The sequence below is a fragment of the Panthera pardus genome, unplaced genomic scaffold, assembly GCF_024362965.1.
Source record: "Panthera pardus isolate Hobbes unplaced genomic scaffold, ASM2436296v1 HiC_scaffold_1, whole genome shotgun sequence".
NCBI classification, from domain to species: domain Eukaryota; kingdom Metazoa; phylum Chordata; class Mammalia; order Carnivora; family Felidae; genus Panthera; species Panthera pardus.
In genome coordinates this window covers 14675457-14701233 of record NW_026526654.1, presented here as the reverse complement: position 1 = coordinate 14701233, position 25777 = coordinate 14675457, and the positions used below count along the sequence as shown (strand labels likewise).

At 47.0% G+C, this 25777-nt stretch overlaps 1 protein-coding gene across 2 annotated transcripts in view; it reads right to left on the bottom strand.

The window, feature by feature from the left end:
• EFNB2 (ephrin B2) overlaps positions 1–23843 on the bottom strand; it is a 45629-nt gene extending 21786 nt beyond the window's left edge. The window contains exons 1-2 of one of the 2 annotated variants that reach the window (XM_019443924.2): positions 23112–23843; positions 923–1206 (exon numbers count right to left, since the gene is read on the bottom strand). In XM_019443924.2, coding sequence (XP_019299469.1) covers positions 923–1206; positions 23112–23233 — 406 coding nt within the window. In that variant the 5' untranslated portion in view covers positions 23234–23843. The remainder of the gene's footprint in view (positions 1–922; positions 1207–23111) is intronic. The other variant, XM_019443923.2, reaches the window with a different exon arrangement.
• Positions 23844–25777: the final 1934 nt, after the last annotated feature.

Here is a 25777-nt window from a genome sequence, read left to right as displayed (position 1 = left end):
GTGGTAACAAGCGAGCAGACGTGGGACCCAGCTCTGAGCAGAGCTTTAAACCAAAGAAATGAAGAAAAACATATTTCATTGCTTGAGTGATGTAACCAGCTAACCTCAGTCACCCAGATTGCACTCTTGACAAAATCCTGGGCCAGGAACAATCCTGCCTTTGTGCCAACATGCAATCTGCCCCTAGGGGGCATGTGTTTGGATGTGTGCCTCCTCGGCCTTCACAGCTTCATGAAGGGAATGCTAGTTCAGATGCGACCCAAAGGATACACAGTATGTTTCCTGAAACAATGTGTCATTTTACTATGTAGATAGAAAAAACCAAACCAAAACAAAACTAATTCATTGAAGAAACCCAAGTTTTTGTCTTATTCTTCTAATTGTGGTTTGCCTAAAACACCCTTCCTTCGAATCTGGGAGTCCCATGCGGAAAGGGTACCATCATCCCACCTTGTTTATTGTTGAATCCCTAGTGCTATGCAGTTTCTGGTGCAGAGTAAATACTAAATGCATGAATGAACAGATGAATGGATGGTTGGATGGATGGATGGATGGATGGATGGATGGATGGATGGATGGATGGGTGGATGAAGAGAAAAGTCATTGCACAAGATTTACCTATCAGATCTCACCAATGGTCCTTAAAAATGTTTTTGTCAGTAGAGATGCTGAGAATATTCATATATATCCATTTATTTCAATACTCTAAAAAGGCTAGGAGGTTTTTTCCTCTTTGGGTATTTATATTATCGAGTACTATGAGTATAGGGTCCCTCATTCAATTAAGGTTTCTTTAAAAATGGACAATTTTCAGCAAAGATTCTCACCAAATTATTTGCCATAATAACACTTAAAAAAATTGATACAAACCTATTTAGCTTATCCTATATTCTGTAAAATAAATGAATACAATTATACTTACATATAATGTAATAATCTCTGTTCTTCTGAAATTCTAGACCCCAGAGGTTAGGGCTGAACTCTTGAAACTTGATGGTGAATTTTACATCTTGGTCTGGTCTGGCACAGTTGAGAAGAGGGGTATTTTCCTTCTTAATAGTACATCGATCTGCTTGCTCTTTATCAACCATATAAACTTTATAATATTCATACTGGCCAACAGTTTTAGAGTCCACTTTGGGGCAAATAATATCCAATTTGTCTCCTATCTGTGGGTATAGTACCAGTCCTTGTCCAGGTAGAAATCTAAAAGCATTAAAAAGAAAAAAAAAAGCCACTGAGTTGATAAACATGAACAGTATTCACAATAATTACAATACAGCCACGCAAGGCCAGTAATTCCAAAGCATACTTTTATAAATCCACATTTATATTCATCCAAAGTATCTTAGTGCAGATCATCACGGGATGAATGTATTTAGGAACCAAGCTTTAAAGAAAAACAGTCAAAAAGAAACCACTCTCCTTACTCCCGAGTAGGATCAGTCAACCTCCTGACACTTCTTTTTACCACCTCCTCACTTGTAATATTTCAGGACTCCTTTGTATAACTTCACAATAACTTTTCCTCGGTGGTGAGTCACACCTTCACACCTGTTTGTTATTTTTTAAACCATCGGCAGCTTTAGTTTATTGGGCATGCCACAGAAAGATGGCAGGGATTCCAGGGAACAGTGGGTGCACTCACACTCTGTTGTCCTGTTAGTTTCCATTTGCTGTTGATGTTAATTAACAGACAAGTTTCATCAAGAATGTTTCAAATTACTTATCGTAATTAGTGAGCCACTGATCAAACAATGGGGTTTTTATTACACCGAACAAAAGAACTGTCTTACAAACCCATAAAAGATAACCAGAAGTAATTCCCTCGAGTATTGATTCAGCTGCAAGATGAAGAGTCCCCAAATTACAAGGACAGCCACTACGGTCCCTGCTTCACAGACCTTTTTTTCTGCCTTGAGATGTATTTGCTCCAATTAATTCTTAGAAGCAAATCTTCAGAACTAAGATGACTGAGACAATATCCCCCTGGTGCTTACAGCTGAAAGCTTGCAGCTTCTCTCCTCTTTTCTCCCTCTTGCTTGCCATGCTGCTGAAAGATCTTTCTTAATGGGGAGTTTCTCTGAGAAGCGGACACAAGAGCTTTCTAACGAACATCCACCTACAAGTGCTAACACTAACAACACACTTAGAAACCCCATCTCGTTCCTCCCTCCAAGCAGCCAAGCCTGTAGGCTCATTAAAATACTCAAGCCCAAGAACAAAGCATCACGTCTGAATCCTTCCAATCCAACCCTTTATTTAACCAGGGAAGCCCACCAGCCATGACAATGAGTGGGTCATAATTCACAGAAAGAGAGAGCGAGCGAGCGCATGCATACCTGGATGATGAGGCACCCCAATTTCAAATACACAGTGAGGATACAGGTTAGGATTTATGCTAATGAATGGTATTAATTTTTCTGAAAAGCACATGAGGTTGTTATGAAGCATCAAAGAACATAAAGAAATTGTGGTACAGATTTATATTAAAAACCAATACTCTTTATGGCAGGAAAAACGCACGCTGCACACAGTTTATCACCTTCCTCGGGAATGTGGTATTTACAATCCCGAAGAGAGTGTGTGTGGTTCCTCCTCCCTTTCTTTCCCCCAGACTCCTTTAGCAAGGACATGGCATTCATAGAAAGAGAGAAAGAAAGAGAATCTAACAAAATCTTTCTCAAAATGAGTATTTTTTAGAACAATGACAAACTTCAAACAACCATGTGTGCACATTGAAGAATTTCTACAACTTCTGACAAATGAGGGTCACCACTAGTCAAGAGCCTCTCTGTGACTTTTTTTTGGCCATTTGTACGGTTTTCTGGGAAGATGCTTTGAAAATTCAAGTCCCAGGCTATTGCCCCCGCCTCCTAAGTGCCAGTGTGCTCTCTTCTCGGCAATTCTGTCTTTCTTGTGGGTAAAACACAACTCTGGGTTCTGGGGGGCGGACTGAAGGGCTGAACCAGAATTTACTCCTGCCCCTCACAGCGATTCTCATGTGTTCTTGTGGTCACGCAGTGGGGGCAGGATGCCTGGCAGTCGGTATGAACGAAATGTGCTCGCCTTCCTGACACATCCTTTTCCTCCTCTTTTATTCCTTGACCTTCTTAGGAAATATTCTCTGCGTCCAAGAACCAGGGGCCAATTCCTGCCTGGGGGTGCCCACCACACTCCAAACTTTTTCTGTCCTAGGTCTGCTCCTCGGGGAGCTGGCAGAGAGAGAGAGCAGCACATGTTAGCTGTGTTAGAAGTATTCCTAAACCACAGCTAAGGCCTGCAGCCTGCAGGCCTGGGTCTGCCTCCTCTCAAAGCACTGGTCTTCACCATCAGCTGTGACCTGGGACCATCTCCCCAGGGACTCACCCGGGCTTTAGAGACCAGGATCCTTCTCGGCCAGATGGACCCACCTTCTTGTGCATCCAGTCAATTACCTCAAGGAAATGTGTTGGCTCTGCCCCCTCCCCCCCAGCCTCGGATCACGGCCACTTATCAGAACTTGCCCGCATCACACCCCGTATGTCACTAAGCTCTCTCTTCATTCAAAATGCTCCCTAGATTGTGTATCCTTCATGAGAGGGCTTTTTTTTTTTTTTTTTTTTTTTTTTTCCTGGCTTCACTAAAGAATCACTGCAGATTTCCTCCCCACCATGTAAGTAACTGCTTATGATGGTCTCTTCACACTCCCCAAACGCGAGTTCCAGCTTGGGCTGTGGCTGACGGGCCGAGGCCACGAACCTACGACACACAGGCCCGTCTGGCTGTGAGGACCAGCATGTTTTAGACTGTATTCTCAGAAGGCACAAATCACCTAGAAACTGGAAACTGTCAGTGATGAGGGAGTGACGTACGGGGAGGGTTAAGCCATGGGATGGCCTGGCAAAATGAAAGAGAAGGGCAGAAATCTCGAATTTCAATAAGCCTATCTGATATGCTCATAAAAACTAAATCCCGATGAAGCACCCTATTGCAAACACTTTGCAAAGTGTCTGTTTGCTTTTCAGAACACACTGTGGCAAAAAGTAAGGCGACGATTTGATCCTTTTCCCTTTCAAGAATCCCTTAAACGAAAAAAAAAAAAAAAAAGAATCCCTTAAAGAAAAAAAAAAAAAAAGAATCCTTTAAAGGCCCAGCACTTCAGTGTTTTAAAGGTATACTTATTATACACACACACACACACACACACACACATAATATATATTTGCACGTAAACTGGTTTATATAACATGATTTATATATAATATAGTGTATGTAACATAAAAATATATAATGTATATAAATACACGCATACATATAAACTGGTTAGCACACCAGTCATCCAACTGATGAGACTATGGTTTCTCAGCGGAAACTGAGAGCCTGAATCATACATTTCTTGCCTACATTACCCACTGCGCACCGTCAAACCTCAGAAGCTCCTTTGCTTCCCAGGAACCCTCAGTTTCTAAGGCAACACGAGAGCAAAAAGAGAGTCAAGTGAGTGTAACAACTAAAGCAACCTATTTTGTGCCAGATGCGCCGAGCGACAAAAGTGTAAGGCTCTCCTCACCAGCAGGGCACAGTCTAGCTCCCTGAGGGCAGGCAGGTCCCGTGTGTCTGAATACTGAATGCCCGAGGGCCACATATGGTAAATGCTCAATAAATTATGTATTCATTGACAAAATACGTAAGAACTAGTGGAAGCTAAGAAAATGCACAAAGAAGTTCAAGTCCAATTACGTGCCATTGTCTATTTGTGGATCACAGGCATGGAAGAATTCTGTAGACAGGACCCCCGGGTGTTGGGACAGGGATGGACTGATATGAGAGCAGGGATGGGATTTCCAAGACCTCATTCCAGGCCTGGCAGTCTTTCTGGAGAGCACGGAACAGTGCAGACTGAGCTTGTGATCCATTCTTTCTGGGAGGATCTGTCAGCATGGCAGTCTTGTACAATCCCTTCCCATCTAAAATGCAGGGCACTTAGCCCCTCCAGAGTCACTAACAACAAAAACACCGCTGCTTTGGAGAACTTATTCTCGGCTACGCACCGATCAAAGCCCTTTACATCACATTATCTTCATTTAGTCACTGCACACGTACATGACATGCCAAACAGATGAAGACTTGCTGTGCCAAACACGCGACACGACAGGAAAAGCCCCCTTCCTTTGCACACTTTTCAGTTCTCGCTGCATCACATTACAGCATAAATCTGGTTTTGCGAGCCGCAAGTTTTTCTAAATTGAGGTTTGCATAGATAAGCCACGAGGCTAAGCAAAATGAAGAGAGAGTCAACGGGACACACAGGCTTGCAAGTGCCACGTGGGGCCTAACTCCATGCCAGGCATGTGCCTGAAGCCTGTTCCAGATGTGGTCAGCTGAGACCACGGCTCACAAAGGCGGCCATCTGGTAACCCTACCTGGCCCAGGAGGCTGTGAGCAAACAGGTGGGGAAGAAACCGACCAACTCTATGAAATTTGTGTTTTGATTAGAATGCCACGGACGGTCTCCTGACAATTCATGAGAATCCAAAATGTAAATGAAAACAAAATGGGGTGAATTTCTTAATACCACTTTTGAGTGGAAAACAATGCGTCCCATGTGTTAACATCAAGTCGGTAACCGTAGAGTTCTGCTTTTGAAGCTGGGTCATTTATATTTGGATTTTACTACCTCAAGATTGCTGAGAGACCTTAATAATAAGTCAGACTACACAGCATAAACAATGCCCTGAATATTTCATAATATTTAGTAATACATTTCTCCTATTTTGACTTAGGAAGTGTTCAAAAAAACCCACAGAATGATGGGGTGGCAATGGGCTAATTTCAAATCACTAACCTGGCTCTCCACAGTGGGGATCAGATACAGATTTCTTTTTGTGTGATGAAATAACCTTTACCTTCTAACCAAAAGGAGCACAGAGGAAAAGCCCCAGAGGTACAAGCCATACCACGCAGGGGAGGCGGTTTTTATTAAACTATATGCAAACAAAAGTAGGTATAGGTGTCACTTAATAAAGTCTGCCGATTTCTAATCCCAAACAGAAAACAAAGACCTACAGGGCTTCGTGTCCTAGATAGGACAGAGACGGCTCTCTCTCTGAGCCAGGCTACTCTTCTTGTTGGGAAGGAGAAGTCACATCTCCTGTCCATCAAGAGACCTGGGGCTCAGGGCTGCTTCCTGGAGTGGCGCAGGCTGGGCGTGTCAGTGGAGGGTTCCCCAGAAGGCTCTAAGAGGGGAAGGCTGGGCATAAACAGGCAGCTTCCATGGTTTTCCCCAGTGAGTCATTTCCAAGCAAGACAATAGACGTGATGGCTTTGAATCAAATATAGAGACAATAACGGAATAAAACAGAAACCCTACATAGGGTTTCCAAAGTTAAGCTGCATGAAATGAAAAGGTCTGATAGCAGAATGTTTTTTATCTTCTGATTACCTATCAAATGTAATCCAAGTTTTTTTTTTGTTTTTTTTTTAAAGTTATTCAGCAAACCAGACTCTAGTATTTCCCATAGGGAATACTTTGAATCAATCTAATAACTGAAATTAGACATTAATATTTAGTAATCTAAATTAGATCTCTAATAATCTAAATTAGACATTTCAAGTTCATATTCATTATTGTAGAAACTATTTATAATACAGCTCTCATGTGACATGATATTCCTTAATGTATTAATAATCCACACTGGGGGCACCTGGGTGGCTCAGTCAGTTGAGCGTCTGACTTCAGTTCAGGTCATGATCTCACGGTTTGTGAGTTCAAGCCCCATGTCAGGCTCTGTGCTAACAGCTCAGAGCCTGAAGCCTGCTTCAAATTCTGTGCCTCCCTCTCTCTCTCTCAAAAATAAATAAAATGCAAGAAAAAAAATGTATTAATCCCACACTAGGTATCCATGCTTAAAAAACCAGAACAACAAACAAAACAACAAACAAAAACCCCAAGCATAATACATTTGAAGTATAAACCAGCTATTTCAGAGTTCAAGGGTCACAACATGCAATTTTCTCTGACAGACCAGAACATCACACGTGTGACCTCAAGTCTGGATTCTTCTGTTGACTCCTGTTATGTTACCAGGACTCAGAGGTGCCTGGGAAATAATCGGATGGAGGCAGGGGGCGCCCCATCAACTTCAAACCCTGGCCAGATGGAATGCAAGGATCCATGGGAAGCCAGGAGCGGAGATCCTTAGGGATAGCTGTGTCGGGGAACCACAACTGCACCCCTAACCCCACGACAAATGCCCCATTTCCTCCCCTATCTGGTCCCGTATTTGTCCCTGACCATGACACCCACACCTCAGGACAAACATTCAATGACTTCCTACACTTTTCTTTGGAGTTGCTCACCCAAAATGAACCTAGAAGAACGGCCAAATTGTGGGATGGCCCCTTGATGCTGCTACAAGTCTGTGAGAATCTACATGAAAATCAGAAGGCCTGGTTCTCCTGGGGGAAGCAATCCTGGGAAGGTCGACTGAAGACTATGCCAAACTGCCGTATAAACAAGGGCTACTCAGTACATGGGAGCCGAATGCAAAAGTATCACGCTGACACTGAATAACAGAGATCAGAATAAGATGTAGACAGGACTGACCAGTTTCTGTGTCCAAATAACTGGGTCGGGCAAACCCCCTCCAGCCAGACACGATGACAGCGCTTCTAATGTAAAAAAGTCTCAGTCCGGGTCCAGAGCCATTTGTATTTGCTACTATGTACCTAAGAATCTATTTAAACATCTGATCTTTGTGCATAAGTAGGGCAGGTATCATCCACCTGAGAACAGGAACCCTGTCAAATCCTGCCAATGGGCAAACTGGGGAGACTGGGGACCCACCCATGATGTGCTTGCTACCTAAGGAGCACGCGACTGAGCGAAATAAGATTCATAAATGAACAGAGGTTACTTTTTTTCACGGAGGACTGATCTTTCCTTTCGTTTCAAAGTTACATCAGAGTATATGGTCGCGGCCAATTTCAGCTGCAAACATGCACGCTTACACAACGTGCCTTACGCCATTCTGCTTACTCTGCTGACGACACAGAAAACATACACCGATGATCCAACTGAGGGCCTTTACCTGAGACTGCTTTGAGCTACCGGGTGGTAGATTTAGGGTGACTTTCAGCTTTCTGCAGTTTTCACAATTTTCTGCAGTAAACATTAAGTGCTTTTGTGATCAGACCTGGGACATCACATTCAGTGTACAGAGAACAAACTGTAGCCTGTTCCCGATCAGTCTTTCCAAATGCTGGTTTTAAAAATAAGCACTTAAAATATTTAAAGCCTGCAGACGTTTTAACCTTTTTGGTGCACTTCCTTAGAAAGTAACTAAATAAAGTTATTATGGGGGGAAGTGTCTATTTAAGAAGTCAGTTCCTGAGTCCACAAAAGCTTAGTAATTAGTGCACAACCAGTGTATTCACATGAATGAAAAATACGGGATGGGTATGGTTTATGCTGAATCATTGCACTGCAGAACTCTGTCAGTTGGCTAACATTTGAGGGAATCTGAGTTCCAGCTTCAGAAGCAGGTTTAGCCCAGGAGCTGGCACCAAAAATCACATCCGATCGCAGAATGGGTTTATTTGCACGCCGGAGTTCTTGATTAAGTACGCTTTGCATTTACTACATTTTGGAAAACGTGCCCTTTTCCCAGAAGATGCTCCTATTTTTAATTAAACGTCAAAGGCTGCAGAGAAAAGGAGCGGGTCTGTTTGTAAATTAGTCCCTTTTGAAATCTGAATGAGAAGGAGCCCTCTGTAGCTTGGCTGGCCCCTGGTGGGGCTTTCTGGTCACCCCTGACAAACGGCTCTGGGTTAGCCCAGGCCCACGCGTGACCTGGAACGTCACTGTGCCCTGGGGGCCTCCCACGTCCACATGGGCTATTAGAGCATGGACACAGCAGCCCGAGAAGATCCCGTTCAGAAACACTCTGCACCAGAAAATAGAAATCCTGCAGAAGCAGGACTTCAGTTCGTATGTGGATTTCATCAGCGAGCAGAATATACTCCTGTTGTATCACTTTGTTTAACGCTAGATTGCTGCCACGGTTTAATAAGACCAGCTCTCTGAGTGCCCCGCACACAAGTGTTTCTTACAAAGGGAATAGATAAAAGCAGGGCCCATGGCAGACAGAGGCAACATGGACCCGGAGAGATACTTGGAAAAAGTTTCCTTTTTGTGGATAGCCCTTTACTGCCCCCTTTAGCACTTTCACATCAGAACAAGATTCTGCACAAACTTTCTCCGAAACCAGAGAGAGTGGGGTGTAGCTGTGGGGTGTCAGCTTTATCCAGAATTAGGTCACCAGATACCACGGCTTGGAGTAGCAGGTTAAAGGGCGAGTGCACCACGATCGTGTCAGTGGCTCTAAACCTCCAAGAAATAAGGCAGTCATTGGAGGTCTTAATTGACATTTTCTGCTTTAATTCGAAAGTGTATGGGTGCTGGGACAATGGCTTGTTTTCACAGGTGCCCCTTCTTTCACACTTTTCTCACACAAATATCATCTGCAACATGAACCTGATTTATTCAAGGAAAAGAAAAGGGGAATAAAAGCAGGCTGTACAATCTGGGACCATTAAAGTGTTATAAATCTAAGAGCTGAGTTGGGGGAGGGGTGAGGGGAGGGGTGCCTTTCAAGCTTCACACCAATGACAAGCACAATCTTTTCCAGAAAAAGAAAGATGAGAAGCAGAGAAATCGCAATGCGCTGTGAGCCGGTGGATGAGCAAACCAGTTTACCAACTTTTCAAGGTGAGGAGTGTGCCTCTTTGTCTCTGTACACGCTGGAGAAAAAGCATTCAACTAGAGTCTAAAGGAGAAGTTTTCTTTCTAAAATCCTAATATGCAAAGCCAGAGGCCTCACTCTGGCCAATGACCTCAACTGGTGCTGCTGAGTACTTTTATTTCAACTTAATCCACTTTCCTGTCGTCCTACAATTACTGTACGAGTCAAAATAATATTAAGTTTCACAGCCTGCAATGCTGCACAATTGAATGAAAACGGACTCCTTTTGATGTTAATCTTGTTTTTTATTTGTGACATAATGCTCAGACATTGGTGGCTAAAATGAATTTTATTTTAGAATGTTCAAATATTCTCATGGTTTAGGTTTCCATTCAGGAAAATAGCGCAAGTTATTTATTTAAGTTTTATCTGTCCCACTGTAATAAAAACTTCCAAGTCAGAGGCCAGTCTACAGCAAGCTGGGGTTGAAAAAGTTATCTTCGCACACTTATGATGAGCAGCGAGTACTACAGACAACTGTTGAATCACTCTGTTATACACCTGACACTAACGTAACACCATGTTAACTATACTGGAATTAAAATAAAAAACTCTATAAAAAAAGAGAAAAAGATAGCTTTGTCTCTGTAAGTCAGACACTGAGCGTGTCACTGTTTTCTTTTCCCAGGTTCACAGAGAGGAGCTGATCTCTGCAATGGAATCAAAAACAAAGATTGGCCACTTACAACAATAGCAACAAAACAATAGAGGTTTTTATTTATGGAACTGATCTAAGCTCCCCCCTTCTCTCAAAACTTTCAGAAAAGCCACCCCATGAAGTCTGTAGCTCGAGAAGGCAAAACTGGGGTGGCTGGGAGGCGCAGTGGGAAAGCAAGAGGGAAGTGAGTCAGCCAGGCCAACTCTGTCCTGCTGGCTCATCCACGCTGGTCCCATTGGCGAAACAGGTATTTCAGAACCCTCAGAGGCAAGAGACGCTGCGAGCGTCTTTCCCAACTGGGATCTGTTTGCACCTGTAAGGTCTTGTTCCAAACGTGCTATTAGCAAGAGTCTATAAAGGAAGGTGGGACTCCTGCTATTTATAGGTGAGGCACCAGAAAGAAAAGTGGCTTTCACATCCATACAGAAAGAAATTCAAGGGGCATTTCCAGATGGTTCTCTGTTGTTTTAGAGAGAAGTGTGTGCATCCCCTTGCTCATCTACTTGAGTGGGAACATCACAGACATGAAAGGCACATGTAAATCACAGAAGGGAGTGGTTTGGCATTTTAAAAACTGGAAGGAATGGGATTAAGATCTCCACGCACAGCAACATCACAGTCTAGAGTGTGGGCGTCTCTTCCTTCCATCTCTTTCTTCCCCATCATCACAGTTTTTTTTTTTTTTTTTTTTTTTAAATCCCAAAGAATCTTGCCTTTTTAGAAAAGCAATTCACCCATGTTTCAAGGGTGAATGAAAAACCTCTCCCGTTTGGTGGGGAAACGGCACTAAAAGAAAGAGGCACACCAAGAGGGTCCAATTCCTGCTCTTCAGGCTGGGGTGTGACCCTGAGAGTGAGCCTGTTGTGTTTACTGAGGAATGCCCGGCCCTCCACCCCACGGCCTTGCACAGAGTGGGCTGCTCAGAATGAACAGTTGGATAAGTAAGGTTTAAGAAGAGACAAAACTCACTTCTCTCCTGATGGAAGCCTGCCAACACAGTTTACAAGGCTGTGTGCCATCGCTTTACAACCAACCACCTAAACGCCTGCCTCCTGTGCCCTTCCTTCTTCCCAGGCTCCGGAGGAGGGTCAGGGACAGGTGTGCTGGGGGCACTGGGCCGGACACAGCCCAGAGTGGGGAAGGGGGGAGGGAAGGAGGAAAGCAGGTCCCACGGCGGGCAGGTGGGTCCTGCTGACATCACACAGGAGTCAAACCTGACCGGCTGGAGACTTGCACGCAGATCCCCCCGAACGGTATTTTATGAAAATGTCCACGGCGCCCTGCTCTAACTGTGCGCAATACATTTCCTGCTCTGTCGCCACAAGCAGCTCGGATGCGGCTTCACCAAAACACAAAAGTGCACAGGAATTCAATACTCTTAAGCTATTCAAGCAGGCTGCGTGATGGAGTTAAACCGAAGGACCCGGGACACGGACAAACGAGGAGGATGCCCTGGGCCCTGAACTCTGGCCTGGCTGAGACCTGTAGCCGGCTGCGGGGTCCGCAGGTGAGCAGACGCCGAGGTCAGGTCCTGGGGAAGTTGAGGAGCCTCCTTCTGGAGGCAGGAGAGGCCCAGGCTGCCTGGCTTCCTAAAACAAACTGCTCCGAACTTGCAGAACATCAAAAGCCAGATGGGATATACTGAATGGATCCACAGGCAAGAAGCCAGAATCCCAGTTTGCTGTAGAAATAGGCCTGGACTTGATTTGAGTCTTCTCAGCTCTGACAAGCTGGAAGCTGGCCCGGGTCCCAAAATCCAAAATAAAATGGCATTTAATTGTGACTAGACTCTAAAAAAGATGTCATCCTATCTCCTTAGCCTGACACACACCCGCGGCACCTTACCAAACGCAGCCCTCCTCGGGAAGCCGACCTCTTCTCCCAGCAAAGAAATGATCAAATATTTAAAATTTTTAAAAGGAAATGTTAAATAGTCAAAGGAATAGTACTCGATAAATGCATTAATATTACATACTTTCATAACGGTCTAGTTTCCATTGGGTAGGACTTTGTTATCAAAGATTCAAAGGATCCATTTAGAATTGTAATAGCCATCATGGGAAAGGTTATAAATCAAGATCGACATGGAAAGGATTATACCTCAAACTTTTTTTTTTTTTTAAACCCACCATGCATGCACTGTTTTTGGTAAACGTAGGCTTAATTTAGTTACACGATTTCTAATTACTCCATGCCATCACATGAGAGAGAGAGAGAGAGAGAGAGAGGCAGAGAATTAAGAGAAAGGGTCCCGGAACCAGAGGAATCAGGTTCAAACGCAGACAGTACCACTTATTAGCCATATGACTTTGGGTGAGTTAATTAATGTGCCTTGGTTTCCCCACCGATATCACAGGAGTCATCAAAGCACCTCCCTCAGACAGCTACTGTGAAGGTTTAATGAGTCAGTATTTGTCAGCTGTTGGAGTAGCATCTGGCACATGGAAGGAGCTCTGTACCACTGTGGTTAACAACTGTGTCCACCAGGTGAGTAGGTTTCTAAAGAAGTAACATGTAACATTAATGCAAAAAATGCTACTCTTCTGCCCATCCCTACAGGTTGCATTCACGTATGTGTTCAACAACACGATCTCTTACTCCATCCTGTACTAGGATCCACAAAGCGGATTCAGCCCAGGCTCTGCTCAGTCCATGGTGGAGAAACTGATTTCTTCAGTGTTATAAATGTTACAACAAAGCATCAGGGGTCGGGTCGGGGAAGAGAGGAGAGAGCGCCTACTTTATGGTAGAGAGGAAATAACGTGCTTCATGTAACAAAAAAGTCTTAAAGAGTGAGTAGAAGTCTGGCAGGTGAACCCAATACAACACAACAAACCTTGAAAGGTGAACATGGCATTTTGTAATCTTTATTCACATGTCATTTTTACGTACTCTGCATTTGTATATGGTAGGCAAAGTAAACCATAGCCAGGCACACAGATATTCAATTAGTTTTATTAACAATAGTTGACATTTATGGCTTCATTGTGCCAAGCACAGAGCTAAGCTCTTTTAATCCTGACCACAATTTTATTACTCTTTTTATTCCACACTATTAGATTACCGCCTCCATTTTAGAGACGGGACACGGAGGTTACTCCCCTAGTTACACAGTAAAAAAACAGCTGCACTGGGACCGGCCCCAAACAGCCAGATTCTGAAGCATGTACTCTTAGCTCTTAACTCGGTGAAAACAGCACTTGCCTGGTTGTCTTTGCTAAATCAAATCGCCCGACCTTTCCGTTACCATCACATGCGTCTTGAACCAAGAGGCACTGCTAATTGTCCTATTAGGAAAGGTAGCTGAAATCACTGTTGGCATCCCCCCATTTGCCTCATTTGTAGGGTCTGTCTTTGAGCTATGCTCACATGTATGAAGTGCTGTGGATGCTCATGGATGTACCCTTCACAGACACACACACACTCTGAGCTGTGGTGTTACTGCTCTGACTTGCTTCCTGCGTATTTCAGAGACCTCCTGGGATGACACCTCCACCACGGCTTCCCTCTCCTTGCCTCAGAATTTAAGTCTCTTGAGGGTAGAGACAGTCCTTTCTCTCATCAGTAACGGGGCCTCAGAGTTAACAAATGCCTGTTGACCACATCAATGCTTTATCCACTGGGGATGACCAAGATGATCCCTATGGCCTCCAGCAAGGCAAGGACCACAGGTTTCTTCGAAGATTCCAAAACAACCTTAGAAAATGATGAGCTAATGTTGAGCTGTTTCCAAAAAAAAAAAAAAAAAAAAAAAAAAGGTGATTGAGGGCAGTGGTTCTCAAGGTGTGGTCTCAGTGGCATCAGCATCAGCTGAGAGCTGGTAAGAAATGTAAATTTCAAGCCCTGCCCAGACCTTGGGAAGGTAGAACTCCCGGGGGTGGGGTCCAGCAAAACCCTGTTTTAACAAGCCCTCCAGGTGACTGTGTGCCCTCAAGTTCTAGGGCCGCTGCTCTGGAGGGTAGATCTCTAGTAATAGGTGCCATTTCAACACAACACGAGCAGCCATAAACACACATCTGGGTTGTGTCTGGCCATCGGACTAATTCTTATTGGATGTCACCGCTAGCTAGTAGTAGGTGGGGGGGGACTGCCAAAATGAAACAGCTCTTGTCCCCACCTCTTAGGGATAGAGAGGGCCCAAACGGGGATTAAGGCTTGCAGTATGAATCATGACAGCACAGTGTATAAGGTTTTCTATACCCTAGTTATTTAACTAAAGTGCTGTGGGATTATGGAGAGAAGATTTAAAGAAATTATGTCTGATCTGTCATAAAGAGGGCACTCATCTAGGGGAATCTGTAAGCTCTATTAGACAGTCCATTATAACAAAGATCCATCTATAGGAAGGAAGATCCTTCCTATAGACAAGGGGAATTCAGGGCTAACAAGAGCTTGTTTTTATCTAAGATGTACCCCCAATTTAGTTCTGGTAGTTAGATAAAAACTGGCATTTTCTAACTTCTTTGGCAGGGAAGTTACATTCTGAGCTGGCCCTGAACACGACCGGCCTGGGCCCACTCATTCGTAAGACAGTTGTGACTCAAGGCAAATGTTTCAGGCCACTGTGAGCCAGCTCAACTAGTGGAAAGAGCAAAGGACCATGATTCAGAGGCATTTCATCAGGTGGTGGAACCACGCTGTGCCTCAGGTCACCCGTGGAACCATACAGACTGCAGAGGAGCTGGAAACTCTGATACGCCAGAGGTGAGGCGTCCTGAAGGGAGTGTGGCTGGGGAGTAATAGAGTGGGCAGACAGCAGGGTGTTGCACCTGACACACACACACACACACACACACGGGCATTGTATTACAAGCACACACCCCATAAGTACCACCCAAGCCAAAGGCCCATCCGCCATCACTTTCCTCCAATACAAACACGTTGCCTCTACTGGTGTCAACAATGAAGAGTGGCACTCATTATTCTGGGGTGACATGGGAGGAATCCGTACACTCTCAGCAAGTACTGGAAGACCTCTACAAGGACTGGAATTAAAACTGGACGTAAATGAGCTTACATTGGGAAAATAAACTGGACCATTGCATGGTTTCACACAGAAAGCACGAAGCCTCAATAGCACTGGAGAAACCAGAGCTTTCAAAGCAAAGCACGTCACCCGTGGTTCATTCCGAGCGTCCTGAATGTCTGCCCGCCACTGAGCTCTTGGAACCTTTACCTATCCGTGCTTTTAGAGAAAGAACATAGTAAACTATTAATACTTCACTGCAGCCATTTCCCCCTTCATATTCTGGGTAGAGAATTACTAAGGGCTTGTTTTTCCTTAATGGAGTGTTCTCCTACCAGTTTTTTTTTTCCTTTTTTAATTCAGCAGGCACGCACTCACCAGCCACAAAATGCTTTGAACTAGAATTACACGTTTGAGTTTATACAGGAAAAAGGAAAATAAAGAGGCCCTGCCAATTCTCTGCAGGAGCAGCAGGAAGAGGTTCACCTGGCACTCAGCGTGCGTGGAAAACGTGTCATAACTGATCACCTCCTTTTTTTCACCGGCACACCAGATCCAACCATCCTTATCTCTAGGATTGCTGAAATACGCTCATGCAGGTAGAAGGAGCGGCCTGAACGCACCACATGTCGGTCAGCGGACAGAGGCAGGGCTCCCCGGTTCCATGTAATCACTTTAACCCCCTTCCTAGCAGAAAGCCCGAGGCCAGGGCAATTCAGCTTCTCCTTTTGTCATTTGCCTGCCATAAATATGCACCAGTCTGCATATGAAAAGCTGAAGGAGGCCGCAAGCTTGCTGGACATTTATCATGCTCTGTTCCCTGTTAACAAGCAAATACTTTAGCTGAATGGGCCATTAGCAATCATTGTCAAACGTAGAATGCAAGGTGCTTGGATGTGACCAGCTTGTAAATTAGGGGGTGTCCCTTCTCTTTGGTGAATCTAGACAAGTGCAAAGGATCTTTTGATATAGATTACTGAATTAGACTGGAAAGGAAGGTAAAGTCCGCAGGCACTGGACCTGGGTGAGTGCAGGTGCAATAATTTTTAAATTGTTTGTGACCTATGAAAGCTACATAGTAATGACCAAAACAAACAGGCGACAAATCCCAGCGCCAAGCAGAGGGTCGCGTCGGCTGAGCATTAGGAACCAAATCAACCCAATGGGTCTGGAATAGAGTATTTAAGATTTGATGCAGATCTCAGACGCTCACAGGAGGAGTTAGTCTAGAAGGACCCCATGTTGCTGTTAAAGGGAACAGCATGGAACCCTCTTCATCCACTCCATCAAGAAAGGCACTGGGGGTGTTTGTAGCTTTGGGGATTGTCAACGTCTTAAGGGTTCAGACTCTCCTAAAGAAATGCTGAGACTCTTCTAAAACGCCAAACAGGAGGCAATAAAGCAAATATTTCCTCTCTGGCCCGACCCGACTGGCAGATGTCACTCCGCTTGTAACCCAATCATGGTTTTGTGTTTTGTTTAAGGACTAAAATGGAAAGTGTGGAAGGCAAAAACAAAAGTCCAGTTTACTCCCAAGATTGTTCAAGACAGAAGGCAGTAAGACCCTACAGCACAGCGGTTCTTTTTGCATTTGTTTTTAACTTTCAAGCGGAGCAGCGCTAACACTTTACAATCCTATCCTTAGGTGAAGGGCAACCATCCCATTCAACTCTAAGGTGAAAACTCACATCCACGAGTAAAACATCCTCTAGATAGAGCCCATTGGTTTGGTCCTATTGGATTACTGCTGATTTGAATGAAAACGGCCCCCACCCTGGTACTTATTGTATTACATATTCTTTTCCAGGGTGGGAAGGACCAACCTTGGAGGAGAGCTCTCTGGCTGAGGGAGAGGGACAATATGGAAAGTTTACCTTTGCTTCTCCCATGCAGGGGGATGTGGCACCGGGTCTGAAACATGGCTACAATCCAAAGGTCTCCCTTTCTTTGCGGGTAGCGCCAGCCTTACCTTCCCCTCTGGTTTCTGAGCCTTCCCAGCATGGCCCTGCCTCAAGCCCAAACAGATGTAGGCAAGGACCGCCAAGGGCAGTTAATCCTACAGAATGGCCGCCGCTGTCAGGCCAGGAGTTAAAAGGGAAAATCTTGCAGGCTTTCACCGCGGCGCTGATCTGAAGTTTTAATCAGCCCCATATCTCAACCGCTAGGAAAAAGGGCGGCCAATGAAATCTACCTTGGCCATATTATCCACCATCAATGAGCAAGAACTGAGCAGCTTTTCTTTGCTGCTTGAACCATCCCGGGCCACAAGTAGGGCTTTCATACTTTCTAATCCGAGTTTCCAAGTCTGTGTGGTTCTCACATAATAGCCAACAGCCTGGAGCAAGGGCCTGCGCTTCGACACCCTTTTCAGGGACGTGTCATTTCCAACATCAAGCTAATCTATATGTTGCCATGGCTTCACCCTTTATCTGCCTTTACATCTTATGAACTGCATGGATTTACCACATTATTTTTATCTGAAAGACAGAAAATGGTGGTTTTATTGCCATACAATCAGATTACTGCCGCTGGTTTCTCTATGCCTTTTTACCATACTTCAATCAAAAGGGATCAGTTTCTTTATACTCTGCCCTTGATTTACATTACATCTGTAAAGACCTAGTCTGGGTTGTAATCCCCTTATTAACTATGACCAGGGTTGATTTGCCTAAAAATAAAAGCAAATTGTGTCAGACCCTTTCACTTTGTTTTTGATTCGGAACTACAAAATGGATTACTGAAGAAATCTTCAGAGTTCACACGGCTAGCATAGCACTGAATTTAAAACAAGAATTAAACAAGTTAAACAGGGGGCCGTGTCAACGGTTTACATTTTCCATCATGGGAGAAGGACTGAGTTCCTTATGTCTTTGTATTCTCTGGCTTTACAGAGACAATGAAGCCACAGGAGTTTTCCCAAGCTGTTCGGAACACTGTCCCCTTCGCCATCCTTCTCTTCGCTTTTCTTCTATCCCTCTCCCAGCCCCATTCTAATCCCATCCCTAAAAAAAAAAAAAAAAAAAAAAAAAAAAGGTTGGGGAGGGGGGAGCTCTTCCCTGAAAGAGCTAATTCCTGCCTAGAAGCTTATAGCTCTATGGGTTCTGCATATTTTAATCAAAATATTTTAAACAGTTGAACACTCCTATTTAAGGCTCTCCTCCACTGCACAAAGGCTGAGCTCATAAGCAAATCTATGTAGATGTATGATAAGTGACCTGAAAAACAGGCCCTTTATGTCAGCAGCCAACGAAAGCAGAGATTAGACAGACAGAAGTGCCATTTTCATCACTATTTTTCTTACAAGAGCCCTGCTTTTTGTCTACTTTGTGAAGGAACGGTTTAAGAATAAAGTTCTCATAAGACGGTAAAGAAATATCCTTCCTACAACAACAACAACAACAACAAAAATATCCTTTTTTGCCGAGGGTCCACAGTCTGTATTTCCTTTCCCTGCCACTCCCATTCCTATGACGCATGGCTGCAGTCACGCTGGGATCTCAGATCGTCCCCATTAGGCAGACGCTCTGGGAAACATCACACTAAGGTAGATGTCACCCTCAGCCTCCTGCGAGCCACCCAAAGCGTTTCAGGGGAAGGCAAGGTGGCAGGGATTGACTTGCACCCGCTGCTGCAGTGTCCCTCTGAGGATAATTACTGTACTGATCCACCAAGCAAAGGATTTCTCTCAGGAAATTTACAGACAAGAGGTTTTACAATAAGTAATCGAAATGCACCGATGACTCTTCAGCCAACTCCACATGGAGAAACCATGCCCATCTATAGTTTTCAGCTGGTCCGGGGCATGGTGGCTAATCCACCTGTCCTCCTTCTGCCCAGGACTCAGAAACGTTCGGGAAATTTGCAGTCATTTGCATTTCTTTACATCCATAGGACAAGTGTCAACAGCTACGCTTTGTGAAAGATTTAGAACCGAGTGCTTAACAAATCATCTTAACCTCCAGCTCCCGTTTCTGAGGCTTGAAGCTGTAATTGGCGAGGTTAAAAAGTGCAGTCCCTAGACACACGATTCCCAAATAAATTCTCTTCTCGCCTGAAAAGGAGGCGACCAGGCATGTGGTGAGATATCGCTTTAGCTCCGTCTTTGTGCTCACCCTGGCTCAGTTGTCCTGTGGAACAACGACAGTCCATTACCTATAGTTTATCATCCTGACAAAACGTGAGGAATGTGGATGGTAAAGCACTAACAATTTCACCCCTGGTGTTTTGTGCTTTTTTCTCTCTCTATATTAAAACCGACAAGATTAACCCAAACGCAAACTGTGGAGCATAGTTCAAGGGGCTATTCAATCCGTGTTGAATGTGCATTTGTTTATCTACAAAAATAAGAATTTCAGACACAATGGAAGGCAGGCTGGCTTATATATGGTATTGAATGGACTGTTTAAACAGCACTATCCTTTGTAGTTTATTTTATCAATCTCTGACAGGTCCGTATTTATTCAGAGCCTGACTGTGGTGGGGCCCACGTATCATAGGTTATCTGGATATTATCCAGCCATTCTTTTGTATCAAGTCAATCAATACCAGGAATTCAGCATTCTGCAGGGAAAAATGACATGGGAAAAGAAAAATGCTTTGCTAACTAACCAGTATATGGTGCACAGGGAACAGTCCCCCTAGCCAAAAGAAATTAACGCTCGGCTGAAATCTTCAACAAAGTCAGTGCAATTCACTGTAGAATACCACACCAATACAGCCTTGCCTCTGACGTGGGCATCCTTTTAGAAGAGGCAACTATTTGATTCTGGCAAAAACATCACGCTCCTTAAAGCTGTTCTGCTGAAATGTTAATTGGGAATGAAAGCTAGGCTTTGCTATTCTCTGCCGAGTTGGGGTGGGGGGTGGGGGTGGCGGAGAGGCTGAAACAACCTGATGGGCAAAAACTGAGGCAAGCCGACCAGCGCCTGTGCATGAGATGTGGGTGACCCACCTCGCAGGGCCGCCGCTAATGTTTCAGCATACAGAACTTCTTTTGATTGCTGTATAAACTCTCGGGGATGGGAGCAGCAGACAGTGTGATTCAAGGAGTTATGGAGAGAGTGAACTTACAAAGGATCTTCTGGACCCTGCATCCAAACAGCTGCTCACGCTCCCTATGTCGACCACCTGCTAAAAAAGCTGACCTCCGAATGAAACAAATCTAATTACTGATGGCTGCTTCATTACAAATGAATTGTTCCACAGTTCATACGAACTGATGTGAAACTTCCATGCATTTGATTACCTTCCTGCCACATTGCATCTACTGACTGAAACTTTTCCCTGGAAATAAATACGCAACTTCCCCAAATAAAGCAACCCCTTGGCACGAGGGGTTTTTATTCATTCTCCAACTGAGAAAAGGCTCTTTCATATCATTCCTCCAGGAAGAAATCTTTCTGACCTCTCGAGCTAGCATTCACAGTTGCATACTTTCTTAAGTAGACCTTTTCCAGGGACAAATTATCCAGTCCTCCAGGCAAGGCATTATCATGACAATTTTAAAAGAAATTCTACTCTTAAGGACCGGAGCCGTCATAGCCAACAGAAACCTCATCAGGGCAGGGAGGCAGGCTTCTCCAAAATGCAGGCCTCCAGCAGGTCTCCACATCTGCGGCCAAAGCACAGAAAAACAGTAATCCTTATCATCCGGATGGTGAGTAAAATACCAGTCGCCTGCCCCCACCCCAAATACAGCAGGAAAAGAAGATATTGATGTCCATGGTGGGAATAATCATGGTTCTACATTTTTTTCCAAGAAGGTTATTTCTAATCTTCCTCCGGGATACACACCAAGGAGTAAACACGGAGACACATAGATACTGAGCTGAGCAATGGACGGCTTAATGGGAGTTTCTTCCGACGAGATTTAAATGTAAATATTAAATCCTGGTGGAGGGGAGCGGGGGAGGGGAAGCAGCCTCCCCAAACAATCCGTCAGTGAAAGTGCAAAGTGGAGGGGAGCAGACAGCCCGGGGGAAGAGGTGAGGGCTGGCGCCGGCAGCATTGCGCGTGGAAGAGTGACCTCTGTAGGCGCAAAGCGAACACTGTCTGGCCTCTTCCCTGCTCGCCCAGCCCAGGCTCCCGGACCGCCTGGCCCGGACGCCGGCTGCTGCACGCGGGGCTGAGCCCGGCGCCTCCCCGCACCACCCGCTGCCTCACCACTCCGGATCTGCGCTAAGATGTCACCGCGACTACTTTCTCAACAAATACAAATCTTATGTTAAGGGAAAACAGCAGTCCCTACAAGACCAGGCGGATGGGAGGGGACCGCACGGAGTAACTTTTAACGGGGAGCAGTGTTGCAAAGTGCCATCTAGCATCATGCAAGAATGTGTTTAATCCGATTTATCGCTGTGACGTTTCTTGCCTTTGTAATGGGGAACTCTTGGTAAACATGTTGGCAGATTTGAAATTTATCACTTTTAAAAGAGTGGATGCAATTCTTTAATTAAAATGTGGTTTGTAAATCAATCCCTCTTCTCTTTACTCCTAAACCCATGGCCAACTTGCCTGTCTTCAATTAGGCCATTGGTTTTCCTTCTGATCTCAAAGGCTTACTCCAGGAACCGGCCAATGTTTCCACACTTTCCCCAAATTTCCCAAGGCTAAAATCCCATGATTCTGTAAGACATTTCTGGATCTGATTCGAAATGTATCCCAAGGAGGAGTTAATACGCAGAATTGAATGTACAGGTAACTAATTAGGAGTCACCGCCGGGTATATTTAGGGAAGAATCGCCTTTTCTAAATTCTAAATGTGTCGTATGCTGGTAGCTCCCACTGAAAGTTAATCTTCACGAGGCCTAGCTTTCTCCTAGCTACACTGCTTGATAAAACCAAGTCGGATCCAAGGACCCCATTTCTACACAGGCTTCCCAAGCGCCAAGGCTTCAGGGGCCGTGTCGACTGGGCAGGGCCTTAAGCTTTTGCAGAAAGCGCCCTTAAAATCAAGTCAACTAACAGGACCGCGCAGAGTTCGGGGCCACTGGTTTAGCAACGGAGGGAGAAGCCGACGTGCAGAGAGCTCTCCGGGAGAAGCCTAAGGCCCGTCTCCCCGGCGGGGAGGAGAGGGCTTGCCGCCCGATTTCTCCGGTAGAGCTGGCGAGCTCCCCGCGCACCCTCGGGCAGGCGGCGGGGGGCCGAGGCGCGCGGGCTCCGGGGCGCAGAGGGCGGCGGGGGACCGCAGGCTCCGTCCCCGGGGGCGCGCTCCTCTGGCCTGGGCTCATCGCCGCCGCCCGCCTGCGGGGATCTGACCGCGCTCCGGCGCTCCTGGAGAGCGCAGCATCCCCTCCTCTCCCCGCAGCCCGCCAGCGCCTGCGCGCCGGCCAGCCCGGTTTGTGGCCATGTTCTCCGTCCTCGAAAAGAAGTGAGGGTCAGGTACCGCCATCGGATACTTTCCCGGACGTGACAGCCTAGCCGCCGAGGGCTTTTTAGCACCCCCCCACCCCGGGAGCTCATGGGGGAAGGAAGGCGGGGAGGGCGCCCCTTAGAACCAGAGCTCCGGCTGGAAAGCCGAATGAAGAGTTCCACCAAGTAAAATGTGGCGAGGGTGGGGGCCAGGGAACTTGGGGTGCGGGGAACCGGGGTTCCAGACACAGGCTCCGAGGCTCCCCGGCTCAGCCCTTCCTCCCGCCCGGAACGGCGCAACGCGGCGAACCCCCAGGCGGGGACCGAGGGGGGAATCGCGGACGCCACTTACTTGGAGTTCGAGGAATTCCAATAGATGGGCTCTAAAACTATCGACCTGGAAATGGCAGTTCTGCATAAAACCATCAAAACTCCCCAGCAGTACTTCCACACGGAGTCCCTCCTCGCGGCCATGGCCAAGCCGCTCCCAGCTCCGCGCACTCCGGACGACGGAGGGAATGGGCGCAGGCCGGAGCCCCAATCCTCGGGGCACACAAGGGGGAGACGGCAGGCAGCTCCGGGGCGCGCCGAGCAGCTCCAGGCGTCGCCGAGGTCGGGGGGCGCTCCGCTCGGGGCCCTCAGGGCGCGGGGCGGGAGCGCACGCGCGGGGCGCGGCGGCGCGGCGGGCTCGGGGCTCCGGGGCGCCGCGCCGGACGCAGCTCGGACGGCAGGCTCCCGTGTGGCTCCAGGGTGCCGGGCGCGGGGCGGCAGGGAGGGCGCGCGGCCGGGACACAAAGGCGGAGAGACGACTCGCGCTGGCGGCGGACGCTGCGCTCCGAGCGGGCCGCCTCGCACTATAGATCCAGGGGGGTGGGCAGCGGCCCGAGCGCGCGGGCGCCGCGTCGGCGCGGTTCCATGTCCCGGAGCGCGGAGCGGCGAGAGGCGCCTGCGGGCGCGCGGGAGCCTCCTCGGTCTTCGCGGCTCCGGCCCGCGGAGCAAGCAGGAGGGCCTCGGTCCCCGCCGCGGGCGCCGGACGCGCGCGGGCCTTTGTGTGCGGGGAGGGCGCCGGGACCGCTGTGCGCGCGGCTCCTAGCTCCCGCCGGCGCCGCCGTCCCCGCCGAGGAGAGTCAGCACGGCCGGCGCGCTGTCAGAGCACTATAAACGCGGGGCCCCGCCCCACGCCGCGCAGCCCATTGGCCTGCGGCCCGGCAGCCGCGCGCCGGTTGGGCGGCCGACCCGTCCGTCATCCACCCCCGCCCGACATTGGGCGCCGCGAGGCGGGGCGCCGGCTGACAGGTGAGCCCCGCCTCCGGCTCCGGGCGGTGGCGCAAGAGGAGCGCAGCCGGGCCCGCCAAAGACCCGGCCCTGACGCTTGCACCGGCGCCCCTCAAGCGGCGGGGTGGGGACGCTGTTCGGGACGGTAGAGAGGGGAGAGGGGACAGCACGGGGCCACCTGTCCCCGCGCCCAGCACGCGCCTTCATTTGCCGGGCAAGCATTCTAACTTCAACAGAGAGACAACGTCGAGGGCGAAACTTTCCCTGCGGAATGGAAGGCTTTTCCCGCGGGTCTCCGTGTTTTACACGGAGTGTGCCCTCTGCGGGACCGGCTCACACCCTGTACGCGCATCCCTTCGCTGCCCCCAGCAGCCGTCCGAGCGTTGTGTTTCACACCTGACTTCGGTACCTAACGTCAGCTCAGGCCCGACCAAAGTCAACGGGGGCCAGGGATGCAAACGACTCCTGGGGACGTGGCGCCAGCGGGGCGGCCGACAATGGGTCCTGGCCCCGCACCCTCCGCACCTCGCTCCGGGCGTTCCCTGCAAGTGTCGCTGGCCCGGCCGCGGGACCTTCTCCTTAACTAGTCTCTGGGACACACTCACGCCTCCCCAAGGTGACCGAGAATTTAGGGTGACGGTGACAAATAACGCCCAAATGGAGAGGTGGCAGGAATTCTTCACTTTGGTTCTCGGCAAGTGCTTTCCCAAAGAACGCCTTGGATGCGCGCCACCGCGCCGACGGCTTCCACGGACCCACAGCGCCCACTAGCGACCGGCCTGACTTCCCTGCGGGCGAGAGCGCGACGGCCCGCCCACCCGGAACCAGACCGCCGGGACCCAACCGCGCACCGAGTCCGCGCCGACAGCTCCTGAGATGACGGACAGCAGGGAGGACTCGGCAGAAAGAAGGCATAGTACCCACGTACAATTCAGTTTGAATAAGAGGAAGATACGCCGTATGCCCCCAACATGCTTTAAAAATTTTTCTGTGTACTCCAGGATTTCTTTAATGTTTCAGACGCAACGAACCAGACGGTATTCCTGCAAGATCTGTTTCTTTAGCTAAATTATCTACACTACATTAAAAAATATACATGATAAAACATCTTGTTTGGATATTTACCAGTATTTCCTTCACTCTTCCTTATAACCACGTTTGAGAATGTTTACGCTTTAGTAAGTATTCCTTTTTGGCAATACTAAACAAAAGTTGATGTATGTTTCTACTGGGAATGTATAAGTTTTGTTAAGACTAGTTTGTTAAGATCGAAAACACTATGGCACGCGAGGTACCGAATACATTCATTCATATTATTCCGGGTAAATCTTTGAGACGAAAACTATTTTATTTTCTCTAATTGCAAGTTTTAAAATAAGCCTCCAATTTGAGGATTTTTTTTTTTTTTTTTTTTAATGCTCAAATACTGCACACCGATTTGAAGTCACGGACTGATTCCCTTGAAGACTAAAAAACCAGGAAGGGGCAGATAGTATTATTCATAACTTTATCACAAGGGTTAAAAAAGGAGTGGTTTTAACAAATGTCCTAAAACATTTAAGGAATTCGTTTGAAATTTAATGTAAAGCTAGTGATTTTCTAAAAGAACTAAAACCGAAACAGTACCATCCGTTTCATATTTAGCAAAGTTATTTTGTGAAATTTAAATGGTGACCTCTTCGCTCCCACATCCTCTCTCCAAGTAAACTAGAGGAAATAAAGGAAATTTGCATGGTCTGAAAA